At 38.6% G+C, this 19,624-nt stretch overlaps 2 protein-coding genes across 3 annotated transcripts; both read left to right on the plus strand.

The window, feature by feature from the left end:
* Positions 1 to 25: 25 nt before the first annotated feature.
* Positions 26 to 15,836, plus strand: atxn7l2a (ataxin 7-like 2a). Of its 2 annotated transcripts, none has more exons than XM_084395331.1 (10): positions 26 to 1,062; positions 1,180 to 1,248; positions 2,222 to 2,546; positions 3,389 to 3,627; positions 5,897 to 5,979; positions 6,912 to 7,123; positions 8,236 to 8,410; positions 10,833 to 10,954; positions 12,080 to 12,920; positions 15,082 to 15,835. In XM_084395331.1, exons 2-10 carry the CDS (start codon positions 1,230 to 1,232, stop codon positions 15,097 to 15,099), a joined length of 2,034 nt encoding a protein of 677 aa, XP_084251457.1. In that variant the 5' UTR covers positions 26 to 1,062; positions 1,180 to 1,229; the 3' UTR covers positions 15,100 to 15,835. The 2 variants fall into 2 exon arrangements, with proteins under 2 accessions (XP_084251457.1, XP_084251456.1); XM_084395330.1 differs by having other exon boundaries at positions 74 to 402; positions 15,082 to 15,836.
* A 594-nt stretch (positions 15,837 to 16,430) lies between these two features.
* cyb561d1 (cytochrome b561 family, member D1) lies at positions 16,431 to 19,459 on the plus strand. Its single transcript, XM_084395404.1, has 3 exons — positions 16,431 to 16,823; positions 17,810 to 17,847; positions 18,809 to 19,459. The coding sequence occupies exons 1-3, from the start codon at positions 16,649 to 16,651 to the stop codon at positions 19,310 to 19,312; spliced, it is 717 nt and encodes a 238-aa protein (XP_084251530.1). The 5' UTR covers positions 16,431 to 16,648; the 3' UTR covers positions 19,313 to 19,459.
* The last annotated feature ends 165 nt before the right edge of the window (positions 19,460 to 19,624 follow it).

Raw genomic sequence — 19,624 nt, forward strand, 5'->3', positions numbered from 1 at the left:
ACGACACTTATAAAATATATATAAACCGTAAAATATAATTTCGTATTTTTAAATGTATTAAGATGAAATATTTCTATTCAGTTTAATGTCAAATTGGTTTGAATATTCGTACAGTAGAACAAAATAAAACAAGCAATAATGCAAAGAAAATTAATACATGAAAACTAAATGAAAGAAAATTCTACATTTCACAGAACAAGTGCGCGCACACGCAGGTTCCCTCTGCGCCCGCGGGAGCGCGCAATGTGACGTCAGCGCCTTGCCGCGCAGTGATGATGGCGGTGCGTGAACGCGCAGTTAAAGTAATGGCTGCTCTGGAACGGCGGGTGCCTTGTCTCGATGATTTCGTGGGCCAAAGCTGGAGCGTCTGGACGGAAAGAGCCAACCTGACAGCATCGGAGGGTGAGTGAGCACTTCGTCGCCGGTATTTCTCCATCAACCACAAAAAAGTCTCACGGATGTGCTTTATTTTTCGTGGAAAAGGCACGGCATCCCAAACCATGTTACCCAAACAAAGAACCTGCCGGGTCCTAGTGCCGGCCGGGTTACGCGCTTGCGCTCTCTCTCTGATCAGTGTCGTCATAATAGAACGTGTTCCGTGTTCGTTTTGTCTGGAACTTCAAATGTAACAAACGCAATCAGTTTGAAACCACGAATCTCCTTTTGTCAACGGGCACATTATCACCTCAGTTAATAGTGCAGGGTTCATTTGCAGGTAGTTTTTATTTTGGCCCCACCCACAGAAGAGCTTGTGCTTCACAGATGACCAGTTCATGGCACAGATTGCATTTCACATTGAAAATCTTGGGGAATAAAACCTAAACTATTGGCTTGATCCCATATTATTACTCCCATTAAACACCATAGTATGCGTAATTCAATACATGTCCCTTTTTCTCACAGTTTTGACTCCATATAGTGCATTCAAGACTGTAACCATCTATTCTGGACCAAATATAGTCCACCTTAGAAGAAGAACCCATCATAGATCTGAATATTGGAGGGGACACGTCCTTCTCAATGTTTACCATGTTTCCGGCCTTTTGGATGGTTGGATTTAAGGTTGGATGTATATAAGAGCCCCAAATGTGTTGGTAAAGCATTGATGGATAATGCTTCAATAAAGGTCATGTTTTTTACGTACCCTCTCTCTACACTTCCTCCAATCACTTTTTATAGGGTCCGATGGAGATGAATACAGCAAGAATGGCAAAAAAACGACGGAAACCATGACGCTGAGGAAAGAGGGTAGGCGTTATATACTTTACTTTGATTTCATCGAGAGACAGCGGTATTATCATGAAATGAACCCGTTTAGTGATGGACTGATATATAAGCTGAATAATTGGCCGGTATTTGGCTGTTTTGAGATGATCAACATTAACAAATAATGTGGTGGTTCTTCCTCTCAGGTCCAACATCTATAAACAGCCTTATAAATGTATAATAAACATGTTCTTTTGTGAAATTCAAGTAAGTGTCATATTTTTTCATTCAATATCAGTAGTTTAAATTCAACAGCTATTATTACAATGTTATAAGGTGAACGAAGGTAAATTACCCAGTTTAAACAGTGCAATTTACCTAAATTCAACCTATCAGCATTATATAATCCATCAACCACCCTTCTCTTTAGATTTTGGCACAAACCCACAAAATCCCACTGTAAACCCATTCTAACATACTGTAATTTCATCCTTGTAGCAAAAATCCCTCATAATTAACATTTTTCTAATAAAGACTATTGGAGTTTTTCAATTATGATGAAGAAAGTAGTTTTGTTTTCTTTAAAACAATACCAACGTGGTAGCTATGTCAATAAGCACAATATTTGGCAGGTGAGACACTTAAAATCGCTGGAATTATTTTTTGGTCAACAATTAAGAAAATTACTGACAGCTTAGTTGATGAATATATAGTTATTCTGTTTTCAGTTTTAAGTGAGTTTTAACTTAATTGTGCAAGCAGACATCGATTTTGACCAATGCTGATAACCTTAAGATAATCAAAAATGTTGTTTATTTTAAACACAATATCATATTTTTGTGACGATAATGTGAAATTGTCCCGTAAGATTGTCAAATATCGGACGGTCACTAGTATGAGCTGCCTAGCAAGTTTAGTTAACTTGAGTCTTTCTCTCTGGAAAAAATGTGTGCATTTAGAAACAGAGTTTTCGATCATAGCTAATTTGTCCCTATTGTTTTGTATGCTTCTGCAGATATGTCCATCTTCGGTCATTATCCTGGGCACGATGACTTCTTCCTGGTGGTGTGTGGCCACTGCAGTCAGGTGGTGAAGCCTCAGGCATTCGAAAAGCATTGCGAGAGGAGACATGGCCCTCTGGGTAAGCTCTATGCACACCTCCGCTCCACCCCACCTCCACCTCAGCAGCAAAGACCTCGTCACGGACACACCCCTCCCTCCCACGGAAGCTCCTCTTGGAGTGGCAGGAACCAGAATGTCGGGCCCCCGCGGGCATCTCCACAATCTCCCTCTACCCCGCCTCAATTCAGACACTCAAAACCTCCGAAAGATGGAGTTTGGTAAGATTAACGAAAATCTGATCTTGTTATTTTATGTTTAAGTTATAGTTCACCCAAAAATTTAAATTGTCATAATTTGTCGTTCCAAGCCTGTAAGACTTTTATTCATCTTTGGAACACAAAATTAAGATATTTTTATTGAAATCTCATCATGTCTGTCTGTCTTTTGAAAGTCTATTCACCCAAAACTCTGTTCAAAACTAATTTAAAAAAAGTATGTTTAATCCAAGTTTTCTGAAGTGACACAATCGCTTTATACGATGAACAGTTTTAGTTAAGGCTTATATTCATATATAAACATTGATCAGCGAACATAAACAGAAGCTCAGCCATACTTGCTTGACGCGCAAGAAAAAAACCTCATTGGTTCTTGTGGAAGCTCAAATGTGCTGGAGTGACACGTGAGAATGAACCTCATTGGTTCTTGCTCGTCAAGTGAGCATGCTTGAGGTTTGAATGCAATATGTACGTTCGCTGATCAATTTTTATATAATGTGAATAAAAGCCTAAATTAAATCTGTTCATCATATAAAGCGAGTCTCTTCAGTAGACTTGGATTAAACTGCTAGATTCATATGGATTTATTTCACGTTCTCGTTTTGATGCGTCAGAGTTTCGGGTGAATAGACTTTCACTGGTGGAACAGAAATCGTTGTGTTCCAAAGTTGAATTAAAGTCTTATGGATTTGGAACAACATGAGAGTGAGTAAATGATGACCGAATTTTAATTTTTAGGTCAGTATCTCTTTAAAAGAGTGTCTGAAGTGTAAGAATCTGATCATTTGTGGTTATTAGCAACATAGACGACCTTTATAATTCATAAATGACTATATTTTCCCCAGGCACTCGCCTTCAAACTCGAGTCATTCAGAATCAGCTGTTTTTAAGCAGCCGCCTCCCATCGAATCCACGCGGAGCTCCCCTCCTCCTACTCTCAGAGACCCCCCATGGCCACATGGAGGCCCGTCGCCCAATCGGCCTTCCTCAACTGAGAGGCCTCAATCCCAGAGAGGCGAGGCTGCCTCGAACCCTGTCGCCTCCGGACACCTCCGTGGGCCGAGGACGTACAAGATGGTCTCCAGTAAGTCCTGACTGGAATTAGACTGATATATTGTAGACCTTTTGTAGCTCCGCCCCTTTTCAGCGCTGTGCTCGTTGTTCTGTCTTCCGGTTTATATTTCCACAGCATGAAGGTAAGATCTTACGGATTTAAGAATGAACATCTCATTTTAAAATCTTCTCAGTCGACTGACATTTGTTATGACATCCGCTTCAAACATTAAAAATCTCATGATAACTTTCGTTAACTTTACAATAAGTCAATCCACTTCACCAGCTAATTACTCTTCGACAGCGATGCCATAGAAATATACGGAGCTACCGCAAAAAAGGAAGTTCAAACACTAAAGGTGGCTGCGCACTTTGTTTCTCTGGCGCATAAGGTCTTTGCATTTAATAATCATCACTTGGCTATGGTTGCATCCAAATTTTCAATATTTTTCCATGTGAATTCTGCTGACTACTTTGGGTGTACGAAGGATGCATGTCTAATTATTAATGTATATGTATAATTAGCCCCCAAAGTCATGTGATTAGGCAGTACCTAGAAGAGTAAATCTAAGCATAAAACCGGCTTTAGCCACAGAAAGGTCCTTGAATGCTTTATGGAATTATGGGGAAACCAACTATGTGTGTGTGTGTATATGTATATGTATATATGTGTGTGTCTGTGTATGTATATGTAAACACAACACGGTGTACAGTGTTGTTGTTCCTCTGAGTTTATGTATTTAACAAAAACTAGTCCAAAATGGAGAAGCCATGGGTGACAAACTAAGTACAGCCTTTCTGCTTCCATAGGGATTAAGAGAGTACGTAGCAGTCAGGAACTTCTAATCAAATGACGTTGATTAACTGATCATCAGCAAGTGTGACCAACTCTATAAAAGCAGGAGTTTTGGCAGTTTTCTTGTCAGGAGCCTTCAGGTGTGTGTTAACACAATGCCAAGGTGGAAAGATCAATGATCTTAGAGAAGCAATTGTTGCTGCCCATCAATCTAGGAAGGGTTATATGGCCATTTCCAAACTATTTGAAGTCCATCATTCTACAGCGAGGAAGATAATTCACAAGTGGAAAACATTCAAGACAGTTGCCAATCTTCCCATAAATGGATGTTCCAGCAAATTCACCCCAGGGTCAGAACGTGCAATGCTCCCAGAAATCGCAAAAAAACCCAAGAGCTACACCTCAGACTCTACACGCCTCAGTTAACATGTTAAAGTGACAATACAATCAGAAAAATACTGACAAGTAGGCTACAGCTGGTTTGGAAGGGTTGCCAGGAGAAAGCCTCTTCTCTCTAAAAGGAACATAGCAGCACAGCTTAGGTTTGAACAAACCACAAGACTTCTGGAACAACGTCTTCTGGACAGACGAGACCAAAGTGAAGATGTTTGTCCTTAATGCACAGCGCCACATTTGGAGAAAACCAAACACAGCATTTCAGCACAAACACCTCAAACCAACGGTCAAGCACTGTGGTGGAGGGATGATGAGTTGGCCTTGTTTTGCAGCCACAAGAAAATGGACATCTTACAGTCTTTGAGTCGACCATGAACTTCACTGTATACCAAAGTATTCTAGAGTCAAATGTGAAGCCATCTGTCTGACAGCTAAAGCTCGGCTGAAATTGGGTCACTGATCCCAAGCACACTAGCAAATAGAGAATGGCTGAAAAAGAAAAGAATCAAGGTGTTGCACTGGCCTAGTCGAAGTCCAGACTTGAAATGAAATGCTTTGACAGGACCTTAAGAGAGCTGTGCACAAACAAATGCCCCACAAAACCTCAATGAACTGAAGCAACGTAAAGGAGAGCGGGCCAAAACTCCTCCACAATGATGTGCGAGAGATAAAGTCATATAGAAAATGATTACTTTGAGTTATTGCTGCTAAAGGTGGTTCAACAAGCAATTAAATCATAGGGTGTACTCACACATAACGTCTCATTTTGGCTTTAGTTTTGTTAAATAAATAATGAGTGTAATATGTAATGTGGTGTTCATCTGAGGTTGTTTTTACCTAATTTTAAGACCTGCTATTTTTTATGTCCTGATATGTAAAACCATAGAATTCAAAAGGTTGTACTAAATTATTATATGAAATAATTTATGTATAACACTATAAATAATTTATAGTATAATAATAATGAGTTATTTTATATAATATTATATATATATATATATATATATATGGCTCTCTTGGCTTCTGAATTTATGAACGATCCATGCAATATAGACCACCTGTTCATAAAATCATGAATTTGACCAGAACTTTTCACATTTTTCTGCAGAAAAAGAATGTGACCTCGACAAGCACTGTGGTGTGTTGGACCCCGAGAGAAAGAAAGTTTGTACTCGACTTCTGACCTGCAATGTGAGTTGACCATCTAACCATAACCTGTTTTTAGTGTGCAACGTTTCTTTATTCAGGCAGAAGCAGAACGCTTGCTTTTTACTGTCCTGTAGTAGTAGTGGAAACGTATCTTGCCATCAAGAGTGTTGAAGCCCTTCACTGGACACTGGTTTCAGTGTGTAGACAGACAGGAAGTTCAGCCGACGTGACTAACAGGAAATGGGGAAGGGATTACAGGAAAAGCCTCTCTTCATTTGTGTAGCACGGCTTCAGGTTTTTGTTAAATCAACAGAAATGGTCTGTCTGTAGGACTAGTCAGTGCAACTAAAATACCAATATAACAATTCATGAACCTCTGTTTTCCTTCCATGTTGTCTTTTTTTACTAAATCATTGTATCATGAGAAATATTTCACAGGAACTTACATGACAATTTTTCGAGTGAATGACTAAAGAAGTATTTGGGTGATAAAAGATAAACGAGTTATGAGATGAGAGATTGTGAAGCTATCTATAGGAGTAAGAAAAAGCACATTAAACGGCCTAATAAAAAGTCTATTAAAATCATTGAGGGTGAAGTTGAATATTTGATATATCCAGCATGTTTACTCGGGTACCCAAATCAAGGAACAATGTGTCTAAATTATGTTTTTTAAAATCTAGGGCATAGTGCTACACGTTATATTAAATGTTTTTTGGCCATACATTTAGAATAACGCATTGTTTGCATTGTGCAGTCATCAGGGTGAATGCTGCTTCTAAATTATTTATTCAAACTACACAATCTCTTAAAGGCTTTCTAGTGCTTAATATTCCACAAAAGCCAAAACCACAATTCCTGTTGAAAGCGATTGCGCTCTCATCAGTTCAAACCAGTTAGCATATGTTTTATGAATGAAAGTGTGTTGCAGGGTTTCAGTCCAAAAAAAACCATCATCATCATCTTTCCTCCAGATTCATTCCATTCATCAGCGCAGGAAGGTGCAAGGCAGAAGTAAAAACTTTGACCAGCTGGTGGCGGAGCTGAAGATGAGTTCGAAGGCTCGGGATCGTGTATCTCAGGCCCCGGAGAGTTCAGCTGCTCCGACTGTAAGCCCAGAACCTCCCAGAGATGCACCTGCACCGCCTCTCTGCCGGAGACCTCTGACCAACAGCCCTGCATTTAGGTTAGAAACATTGATTTTAAATCATATATCTCTCTATTATTATTTTAATAATAATAATAATAATAATAATATACACTACTGGTCAAAAGTTTTAGATCGGTAAGATTTTTTATGTTTTTAAAAGAAGTCTCTTCTGCTCACCAAGGCTGCATTTATTTGATAAAAAAACAATAAAAAAAACAGTATTATTGTGAAATATTATGACAATTTAAAATGACTGTTTTCTATTTTAATATATTTTAAAATGTAATTTATTCCTCAGATGAAAGCTGAATTTTCAACATCATTACCCCAGTGTTCAGTGTCACATGATCCTTCAGAAATCATTATAATATGCTGATTATATGCTCAAAAAACATTAATTATTATTTTCAATGTTCAAAACAGTTGTGTACAATTTTTTTTTTCACAATTATTTGATGAATAGAAAGTTCAAAAGAACAGCATTTATTTAAAATAGAATATTTTCTAACATTTATAAATGTCTTTACTGTAACTTTTGATCAGTTTAACTCATCCTTGATGAATAAAAGTATTGATTTATTTTATTTCTTTCCCCCAAAAATAAAATTAAAATTCTTACTGACCCCAAACTTTTGAAGGGTAGTGTTTAATGTTACGAAAGCTTTAGATCTCAGATAAATGCTGTTCTTTTGAACTTTCTATTCATCATAGCATCATGAAATAAAAATGTAAAAAAAAATTATTTTCAACATTGATAATAATCATAAATGTTTCTTGAGCATCAAATCATCATATTAGAATGATGTGACACTGAAGACTGGAGTAATGATGCTGAAAATTCAGCTTTTTGATCACAACTATATATTCACATAGAAAACAGCTGTTTTAAATTGTAATAATATTTCACAATATGACTGTTTTTGTTTGTTTTTTTCAATCAAATAAATGCAGCCTTGGTGAGCAAAAGATACTTCTTTTAAAAACATAAAAAATCTTACCGATCTAAAACTTTTGACTGGTGTAGCTGAACACCTAAGCTGTTCTTATGTGAATGCAATCTGTAAGTGAACTGTTAAAGTACATGTTTCGTGAATAGTTACCTGTAGTTTGCTGGAGTCTTTAAAGACATCTGACTGTTTGTGCGGCAGAACACCGTCATTATCTGAAAGCGTGGAGGAGGATAAACCCCATCTGGAGGATGGCAGCACACGACCACACTCTCCTCTCACCCAGGCCAACATCTCAGGTGATGAGAGCGAAGGAGAAGGGAACGATGACCCCGCAGACTGGCACTCAACTCCATGGCATCCCAAACCAGCCGCGGTACAAACAAACACTTACACCGTGTCATCTAGTATTACTATAATTATGTAATAGCCAGGCATTAAGAGTTATAGACGTAGTTGAGGTGTACATCACTATTATAATTGTTCATAATTAGGCTTAGAGATTTGAATAAACCCTTAGTAACTGCATAGCAATGCCCTGGCAAACAACCGCAGAGTATCCTAGTATCGTGACAAAAATCTAACCACTTACTTCAGACATTACAGGAAATTGGGTCTCATTTTACTAAGCATGCATACGCACAAATTTGTGTGTGAAATCTGATGATTCACCAAAAAAGTTCATACTAAAATTTATTGTAAATTTATGAAAAAATGTGGGAACAATAGACACCACACATTTGCAAAAGTACTTTCTCTGTGTGGCCTTACAATCGTGTTATATAAAAGTTATATTTAATCTTAAGACTATTATTATAATATAATATATATTAATTAATAAATTATGCAGTTTAATTTTGTCTTAAATATATTTCATCATACTCAGCTTTTACTGTATTATAGCTTCAGCTGCGAGGTTTCTCTGAATAACGCAGATATACGCGCATGTACAGCTGGCTAATATAAGGTCTGCATAAAAGGTGTTTATTGTGTTTGAACTGGTTTTGAGAATTACATGCTTGTCATTGCTCGAGGATTTTTAGTGAATTCGGCCAATTGTCTGTGGCCTTTAAAGGAACACTCCACCGTTTTTTCATATTAAACTGTTATTCCCTTAACTAAGACGAGTTGATACATACCTCTCTCGTCTCAGTGCGTGCACTCAATCGCTCTGGCGCGCGGCGACACTTTGATAGCACTTAGCTTAGCCCAGTTCATTCATTAGGGTCCAAACAGAGATGAAGTTAGAAGCGACCAAACACCTCCATGGTTTCCCTATTTAAATACAGTTACACGACCAAGTATGGTGACACAAAATAAAACGTGGCGCTTTTCTAAGCGGGTAAAAAGGATAACTATAATGTATGGCGGAATAGCACTTCGGAGCACTTCGACTCTGTGCAGTAATATCATCACTCCTGAAAAATCCTCTCCCTCTCACTTCTGTCATTAGAACCAACGTGACTTTTTACTGCGCCGAGTCGAAGTGCTCCCAAGTGCTATTCCGTGTAACTGGAATAGTATGTAACTGTATTTAAAGGGTTAGTTCACCCAAAAATGAAAATTCTGTCAGTAATTACTCACCCTCATGTTGTTCCAACCATGTAAGTCTTTCGTTCATCTTCGGATCACAAATTAAGATATTTTTGATGAAATCTGACAGCTGTCTCACTCCTCCATAGGCTTTCAGAGGGACCGAAACTCGCCGGTCCAGAATAGTTATTAAAAACATCGTTAAAATAGTCCAAGTGACTACAGTGGCTATACATTAAGTTTATCATGCGACGACAATACTTTTTGTCCTCAGGAGCGCCAGGACGCATGCGCGAGAACTGAGATTACGGCGTTCTTCTTCTACTACTAACTTACTTGTTACTGGCTGCTCAGTCCTTGGGAGTATTACCGCCATCTACTGTACAAGATGACGTCCCGACATTGCCGGAAGCGCAAAACGGTCTGTTTATAAGCAGAGGAAGACACGCGCTGTATGTAAGCTATTGAATTCGACACTTATTGTGATTTAGGTCTCGATGATGTCGGGACGTCATCTTGTACAGTAGATGGCGGTAATACTGCCAAGGAGTGAGCAGCCAGTAACAAGTAAGTTAGTAGTAGAAGAAGAACGCCGTAATCTCAGTTCTCGCGCATGCGTCCTGGCGCTCCCGTGAACTCTCGTCAGAGGCCCACATTGAAGAACACTAATAGTTGGATAAAGTCGTTATTTTTGTTGTTTTTCCGCACAAAAAGTATTGTCGTCGCATGATAAACTTAATGTATAGCCACTGTAGTCACTTGGACTATTTTAACTATGTTTTTAATAACTATTCTGGGCCAGCGAGTTTCGGTCCCTCTGAAAGCCTATGGAGGAGTGAGACAGCTGTCAGATTTCATCAAAAATATCTTAATTTGTGATCCGAAGATGAACGAAAGACTTACATGGTTGGAACAACATGAGGGTGAGTAATTACTGACAGAATTTTCATTTTTGGGTGAACTAACCCTTTAAATAGGGAAAACGTGGAGGTGTTTGGTCGCTTCTAGCTTCATCTCTGTTTGGTCCCTAATGAATGAACTGGGCTAAGCTAAGTGCTATCAAAGTGTCGCCGCGCGCCAGAGCGATTGAGTGCACGCACTGAGACGAGAGAGGTATGTATCAACTCGTCTTAGTTAAGGGAATAACATAGTTTAATTTGAAAAAACGGTGGAGTGTTCCTTTAAATACTAACTCTCTTTATACAGTCTATATATTTGAAAGAAAGATTTTTAAGAGTGTTAATCCTTGACTTTCCCCCCCATAGCTCTGTTCATTTGGGAGTCATTCTCTGGGTCACGGTGTCTTCACTTTCGATCGACGATTGCACCATCTACGGTCTGCCATGAGTGTCATGGTGGAGAACCACCTCAGCGCACATCTGTGGAAGTAAGAACCTCCTGACTTCTATATGCCCTGTCGTAACAGTATGATTGTGTCATAGATGCAAACAGTGTGGTCATATTAACAAAAGGCTCAAAAGCAGGTACTTCTGCTGTGGCAAACTCCAAAATCTCATAAAACACATCACAAACATGTCAAAGTAATACCCCACCTTGATATCAAAAGGAAAAAATAAGAAATTATATTATGAATTGTGAACAGCTTTTTTCTCATTTTTAAATTGCATAGTTTTGTACTGCCTTTTTTATGCTGATTTTAATCTTTTTATTACTGCAATGAGAATCACGTATTCTTCTTTTTTCGGACCACAAAAGGATCGTCTGTATAATGGTATCATTCTGTCATACTTTTGCATCTTTTTAAAGAAGCTTTATGCTGGTCGCCATTCACTTCCATTATATGGACAAGCAGGAGTGGGACAGTTTTAAAGCTACACTGTGTAATTTTTTTAAGTTGATTCTTAGCAAAAAACACTTTGTTCTTTCAAAATTGTATGTGCTCATTCATGTGTAATTCCTTCCACCAACTAATCAAGTATTCTCGTAAGCGTAGAATCATTCAGTATACAAACGAGCGAGTCGCTCCAATGGCGGCAGCCATGTTGCGCCTCCATCTTGAAAATTCATTAGCCAAGGCTAGAAAGTAATATTCAGTTGGTAGTCATATACACTTTCACTGCTAGATGGAGAAAATCTTATACAGTGTATTAAAAACAAATCATTTTGTTGTCTGAATAAAAGAGAAGGGCATAGATGCATTAAAACTACACCAGGGTGAGTAAATGATAACTTAATTTTTATTTTAGGGTGAATTATCCCTTTAATTTGAATTAAAATACATAATGTAAATTTGTTTTTTGTCATTTGATTTTTGGGTCAAATGTGAGCGGGACTTGTTCTTGACACTCTCAGATTATGTGCTTTTGAGCCTGTTCCAAGATCCACTAGCTTCATGGTATTTCTTCAAGGTAGCTCTAAGGTTAATCTCCATTAGTTAAAGCTCTTCAGACCCTAACGAAACCGATTTCTTTCTCACAAAGCTTTACTCCCTGTACTGCATGCGAAAGTCAATGTTCTTCTGACTCCCCCCTGATTCCTCTCCTACTCACAGAAAAATACCTCAAGCATCAGATCCTCATTCCCAGAGTCCCCCAGCCAAGCCTGCAGCTGTTCCTGCCTCTCCTTCCTCCATTTCCCAGCATTCCAAACAGAAAGCAGGAAGTCACAACCCGACTTCTCTCAAGACTTCCTTCTACTCTTCCCACGGACCAGGCAAGGAGCCAAACCCGCAGAGTTCATCCACCAGCAAGGCTTTCGGTCAATCCGAGAACTCGGGGGGTGGTCAGTCCACAGCCTCCCCTTCTAAACTCGTTCGAACTCCTGCTCAATCGGGCCCCGGTCGGCCCAAGAATCCGGTCGGCCGCCCCAGCAAACATCAGCTGCGTCTCAGGGATACAGATCGGACGTCCACGACGGACTCCTCTGCGCTGCGCAAACGGAAAGCCTCTTTCCAAGAGTCGGACGCCATCAGCCCGGACAAGAATTGCATGTCCCAGAACAAGGGGCGGCCCCTCATCAGCAAAACGCCACCGTCAGCCTCTCACGGACAAACTAACGGCTCGCTTTCGCCGGGAAGCAAGCCGCGTCCCCAGCTCACGCCCTCGGATCCCCACGCACCCTCCTCGTGGGCCTTTAAGAGGACTCACCCCCCGGCCCACCATTCGGCGCCGGACGCTGTCCCGCACAGCCGAGGAGTGGACTCAGGACTGCACGGCAGGGTGGCCAGCTTTGATCACAAGGGTTTGGGGAAGAAGCGCAAGAGCAGCGGCTCCTCTCCGCCCTCCAAACCCCACCGGCTGCCCACCTCCCCTCATTCCGGCTTCTACCCCTGGAAAGAAAGCAAAGGGGCGGGACTCTCCATAGGAGGGGAAAAGAAACTCAGCACACAAAAGGTAAGCAAATGTTTAGTTTCGTTCGTTTGTAATATCTCTTTCCACTGTAACTCTTGAGATATGCGTATAAAGGGCTTTAATGAAATTTACCAATAGATTTGTATAAGTAGGCCCAGATTTAAAGCGTTCACCCAAAAATGAAAATTGTCATTATTTATTGATCCTCATGTCGTTCCAAACCCATAAGAATTTCGTTCATCTTCGAAACACAAATGAAGATCTTTTAAATGAAATCCCTCCATTGACAGCTACGTAACTACCACTTTGACGCTTCAAAAAATTCATAAAGAGATCGTAAACCTAATCCATATTAATTGAGTAGTTTAGTCCAAATTTTCTGAAGCGACTCGATCGCTTTATATGATGAACAAATTGAGTTTAGGCTTTTATTTACACATTTATCAAGGCATCAGTTATGATAAACGGAAGCTCAAGCATGTTCGCAGCACGTTTGAGCTTCAGCGAGAACCAATGAGGTTCATTCTCATGTTACGCAGCACGTTTGAGCTTCTGTAAGAACCAATGAGGTTCATTCTCGTGTTACGCAGCACGTTTGAGCTTCTGTAAGAACCAATGAGGTTTTTTCTTGCGCGTCAAGCTTATGTTCACTGATCAATGTTTGTAAATAAAAGCCAAAATTCAATTCGTTCATCATATAAAGCGATTGAATCTCTTCAGAAAATTTGGACTAAACTGCTCAATTCATATAGCCTGGCTGCGCCCTCCTACGCACTTCCGCTCAATTTCATTTTCCTTCAGTACTACGTCTGGGACTGCTGTATATTCTTAGGTTTCCAGAAATCAATTTTTTGTAGGACCAATCAGCGAACAGAGGGAGTGGCTGAGAACGATGACGTTGATGTGATCACACACATGACTGGCGTCGGCCAATAGTGTGACGTACAACACAGACGCGCTGCTCTATCAAACTGCTCTATCTATCGAGAGAAGGAAATGAATAGTGGAATAAAGTCGTTATTTTTGTTTGTTTTTGCGCACAAAAAGTATTCTCGTCGCTTTATAAACTTTATAAAAGACAGACATCTTATTCTAAACATAATCCTCTGATCATTCGGACTTGTTGTTTCCGGCCGGTTTCGGCGCATGACATTACGTTACGACCACATGTTAGCGATTGGCTATGGCAGATCCTGAGTGACTCTGGGCAGATCCAATAGTTTTGAACTTTAACAGAGAACCCGCCTACAAGGAAGTAAACGTTTCTCAATGGAGAGAGGCCAGACTCTCTGTACAAATGAAATGTACGAGAGTCTGGTAGAACCAGGCTACAATTCATATGGATTAGTTTTACGATCTCTTTATGGATGAATCTCTGTGAACAAACCCTTTAATTTAGTTTTTTTCTTTTCCTTTTTATATATGTATCTATAAATATTTAGCTTTTTTGTTTTCCATGCATTTTTTTTTTCATAGTAAAATTAAACCTATAGCCCCTTTTTTGCCAAATAATTTTGTCAGATAAATACTATGTGTTTAGTTCTTCCCTCTTGTTTAAAAAATATAAAATATTTTCCTCATATTTTGATGTTTTTATCAAACTCGTAGGGTTAGGGTGCAATTCAGTTAATTCATTTTCCTGTCATTTCATTTCAACATCATGTACAAATTCTAAAGTTTTCCTAATATCTTATGAATAAAAGCGTTGTAATTGTTGAAATCTGTAGATCTCTTTAAAAAAAAAAGTGACATTAAAAATGTTTTTCAAATAAATGCTGTTTTTATTTACTTTCTATTCATCAAAGGAATATTAAAAATGTATTATGGTTTCCATAAAAAAGCACAACTATTTTCAACATTGATGAGAAATGTTTCTTGAGCAGCAAATCAGCATATAAGAATGATTTCTGAAGGATCATGTGACACTGAAGACTGGAGTAATGATGCTGAAAAATCACAGGAGTAAATTGTAAGCGTATTATGCAGTTGTGCTTAGTCAATTGTTTTATTTGAGATAACGACAATAAACATGCCAAATTGTGCAGATGTAATTTTTGTACATGTTACAATATTCAAGTATAAAGAGGTTTTTAAATGTGTTTTAAACAGTCTTACTTTCATATGCAATGTTGCCTTTATGAGGGGCTTGGGTATAATATGGTTTATTATCATATTAATTGTTTTCTATCACCTTTTTCTGCAGCCAAAATTGCACCACTGAGAGTGCCAGCCTTACAAGCCACTAAAAGAGCGAGCCCTACGAACTCTACCATATAGAACTATGGACGCAGGACTCCGGATGGTTGACTGACTGTTTGAATATGTGTATGTGTGTGTGCGCATGTTTAGCTACTATGAATGTCTGTCTGTCTGTCTGTGTGTGTATGTATGTGGACGTGTATGAAACAAGATGGGGGAGTGAATTTCTCTGTGAATTCAGAAAATACCTCAGAATCTACTGAATAATGCTGCTACGTAAATGTTGTTTATAAAATGGATTAAAATATTCTTTATACTCAGCACTGTCTGTATTTCACTCAATGGTTTGAGAGAGAGAGAGAGAGAGAGAGAACTATATATATAAATTTTTTTATTTATTTTATAAAAGTATTTTTAATACAACTTAACGAAATGTATTACGCATGTTTTTTTGGTTTACTTCATACATGGTCTAAGTTTTTTTTTTTTTAAATGGCCCTAAAACTTAATCGTCTTGAATACGTTCTTTCTAAACTAAATCTTTTTTTTTCTTCTTTTTTTTAATCCATATCCATTAGATGCTGGGAAAAAAATAATGGCAATCCATTGGTCAGTGGTGTGGAACCCTGTATTTAAGAGCACCACGCCTTTTCTGCCAAGTGTACAAAAATTACAAACGGGTCACCGGTTCGCCTCTAGATGTCTTTCTGCTTTGTTTTTCTCACTTTTAAATGTCTTGCGCATCCATTACTTTGGCAAAATCTTTGCTCTTAAATATTAAGTAGGTTACTGTTACGTATCATGTTTATTTTGAATATTAAAAAGGCTATGTCGACGTCACTCGGCTATTGTCCTATGGCGAACGCTCGTTCATGAATATTAATGTGGTCATGCTCGCTTTGCTCGCAACCATAGATATGTATACGTAGATCCACATTCGACCGTTCCAGACACGTCGGCGGGTCCGCCATCTTGCAACGGTCAACGTGTCGTCACTCTCAGTAAGAAACTAAGAATCATTGCTGCCACAACATTGCGCAGCTTCTGGTTGTGAAATCTCTGAGATTTAAATGGATAACTTTTCATAGTTGAGAATGTGTTGGTTTGTGTTTTTATATGTATTAACTCAATATTCTTTTTTTTTTTCTATGGCACTTTGGTAATGTTTTTACTTTTACTATGCTAACTTATTAATGTCGTGTGAGCTGACCACTCCAATATGGCGGACAGCTTACATGTTGCGGCTCATTGCAATGGCCGCAAATGAGGCGTCTATGTGTATAGTCTTTGATCACAACTGCATGGCTCCTGAATATTAAGAGACTATACTTTACCGTAGTACGATCCTTATCCAGGAAATGCATTTTTTAAGTGTCACTTTCACGCCAACCACTAAACTGGAATAACAGCTTATCTTTTTTGAAAACGGAGTTGTAATGTTATGCGTTTCGGGTCTGAAAGCCCCGGATAAATCTGGTTCGGTGAAGCTCAGCGGGGATGATACTTAAGAGAGACATTTTCTGTTGTGTAGTTTGTGCTTAAATGTAAGCATTGAGGTGAGTTGTTGAGGAATGCCGCTCGGGACGCGCGCGTCGTCGGGTGTGGAGTACAGCGCGGTTGGAGAGGGACTCGGGATGCGGGACTTCTGGCTCTATGTGTGGCTGCGCAGAGTGTCTGTGGTCGCTGCGCACATCATTTCCCTCGGCCTGATCATTATCATCTCCATTCTGTCCAGACCAGGAACAAGTGAGTTATTTCACTTCTTTTGCATTTACCACTGCATGTACATATTTGATACATATAGCACCTACATGTTAGTCTGTGGCAATACCATATAGTGACATAGATAATGCACTAATGCCATAATACTGAAATTCAAGTGGCATTTACATGGTACTTAAAGGGATAGTTCACCTAAAAATGAAAATTCTGTTATAATTTAATCACTCATAAGTTGTTCCAAAACTGTATGAATTTCTTTTTTTTTTTTCTGAAAAGAAGATATTTTGAAGAATATGGGTAGCCAAACAGTGGATGGGACCCAACTGACTCAATTCAAGTCAGAGGCCCATAACTGTTTGGTTACCCATATTCTTATAAATATCTTCATTAGTGTTCAGAAGAAGAAATTCATACATGTTTCCGATACATGTCCAAGAATGTGGTACTAGTACTATGTATGGTACTTCTTTATGGTGTTAAAAAGTATTCGCAAAACTTTAATGGAAAAAATTATGTAGCACGTATTCCTGACTAAAAAGTAACAAACCTATAGACCTTTATTGAATTATAAGTATGAGTATAAAAATGAATGAAAGTGCCATGCCATTTCCACAACAAAGTACCTTGGTTAGTAGTTTTGTCCTGTAAGTACACTGTTGTATTTTTATTATCAGAAATATATTGGAGCTTGAATACAATTAATCATTCACGTAATCACGTATATTGATATTGTTGGGATGTTTTTGGACATTTTACCATGTTTTTAAAGATGTATCATGGTGATTCCATGGTAATTTTGTTTCATTTTATTTTTTTTATATAGGCTACCAAATTGGGAGTATTAGCATTGTATAAATCAATTTTTTTAATTTGATTTTTTCACATGTACTATGGTAATTCTGTAGTAGAAACATGAAATGATGACGTTAAGCATTAGTAAGGTTAGGTATTGATAAAATAAAAAATAATATAAAGTGTTTCTAAATATCATGCTGTGTTGATGCTTTCAGGTCTCTTCTCTTGGCATCCCGTCTGCATGTCACTTGGGGTACGTTTTTATGTATTCAATTACACAAGATATCATACAATTCATTATGTTTTTAGCCATAGGTTGATAAAAGTCAGATTTCTTTATTTTTATAGTCACTCCTGCAGTTTTTAATAATGCAGTGTGTTTCATTGACTTTCAGCCTCTCAGGGAATGAATAAAATATGTCTTTTGTTAATAATAAATAGAGTGTGGTGAAACACAAAGACAGTGGAATTAGCCTCGACTGCTTTACCACGAGAGTCTGATTACACTGACCTTGATGACAAACACAACACATTCACTTCTAAAAACAGAGGTCATTCTCAGAGTCTGACTCATGTACAGTATAATATAATCTGATAATAGTCCGATATATATATATTTTTTTCTCTATACAGAACAGTTAGCAAGCCATCATATACACTACCGTTCACTCAGCACACTTTTTACCCTATCATATATTTTAGTAATCGTCATGAATTAGGTATCAATCGAAAGCTTAAACACTCAAAATTCATCCTGTCAAAATTTTGTCAATTTTTTGTCAAATAAATCCTGTTCTTTTGAACTTTCTATTCATTAAAGCATCCTGAAAAAATATATTAAGCAGCACAACTGTTTTCAACATTGATAATAGTAATAAGAAATGTTTTTTGAGCAGCACAACAGCATATTATAATGATTTCTGAAGGATCATGTGACACTGAAGACTGGAGTAATGATGCTGAAAATTCAGCTTTGATCACAGGAATAAATTACATTTTGAAAACAGTTATGTTTTACATTATTACTGTTTTTACTGTATTTTTGATCAAACAAATACAGCCTTGGGGAGCATAAGAGACTTCTGTCAAATCATTTAAAAAAATCCAACTTTTGAGTGATACTGTATATTGAACTCTTTCCAAAAAAGCAAGACAGTTTGTGTTTTACTTGATATGTCCCCTTTAAACATGTCCTGTTTTCTCTCCCGTCTTAGTTTTGCCTGTGTATGACTGAAGGGATCCTGCTTTTCTCCGCTGAGGGAAACCCGTTCTGCTTCAAGTCCCGTAAGTGGAAGGTCCGCCTGCACTGGTTCTTTCAGGCCCTGCTGCTGGTGTGTGGCGCCACAGGATTCAGCTTCATGGTGGCCAGCAAGAACATAAAGGAGCATTCGCACTTCACCTCCTGGCACAGCCTGCTGGGAGTCACTACGATGGCTGCTACTGTCCTGCAGGCCATGTGTGGCGTCTTTCTCCTGTTCCCCAAACTCATCAGCACTTACTCGTTTCCTCGGTGGAGACTGTATCATGCCACCTGTGGTCTGGTGGCCTACCTGCTGGCCACCGTCACGGTCATGTCAGCCATGTTTACAGACTGGTTTCAGGCCTCGGTGACGGGCCCAATCTGGTATATCTTCCTACTCCTCCCACTTTTTCCCGCCTTAGTGGTGATGAACCAAATCACTAGTGCCTTCCTGCCCAAAAAGAAGATTACTAGTTGAAAACTAAAGCCTCAAATTAGAACCTTATTTTAGCCATATATATATATATATATATATAACAAGCAGTTGAGATAGGGCCTGCAGTCATACTAACAGCTGAGAAAAGGCTACATAAGATAAATAAATATAATATAAATATTCATCCAAACCAGTAGGTGGCACTATAAAGTACAAATAGCATTTTTGTGTCCTTGAAGAGCACTTTCGGTGAGGGGGGGGGGGGGTGATCATAGGGTCAATTAAAGGTGGTTAGCGAACTGTAGATATTTCAATGAAGGAAATTTGCCGTTTATAATCACGCGATCCTGCGTG

This window comes from Rutilus rutilus (assembly GCF_951802725.1).
Source record: "Rutilus rutilus genome assembly, chromosome: 22".
In the NCBI taxonomy this organism is placed as follows: domain Eukaryota; kingdom Metazoa; phylum Chordata; class Actinopteri; order Cypriniformes; family Leuciscidae; genus Rutilus; species Rutilus rutilus.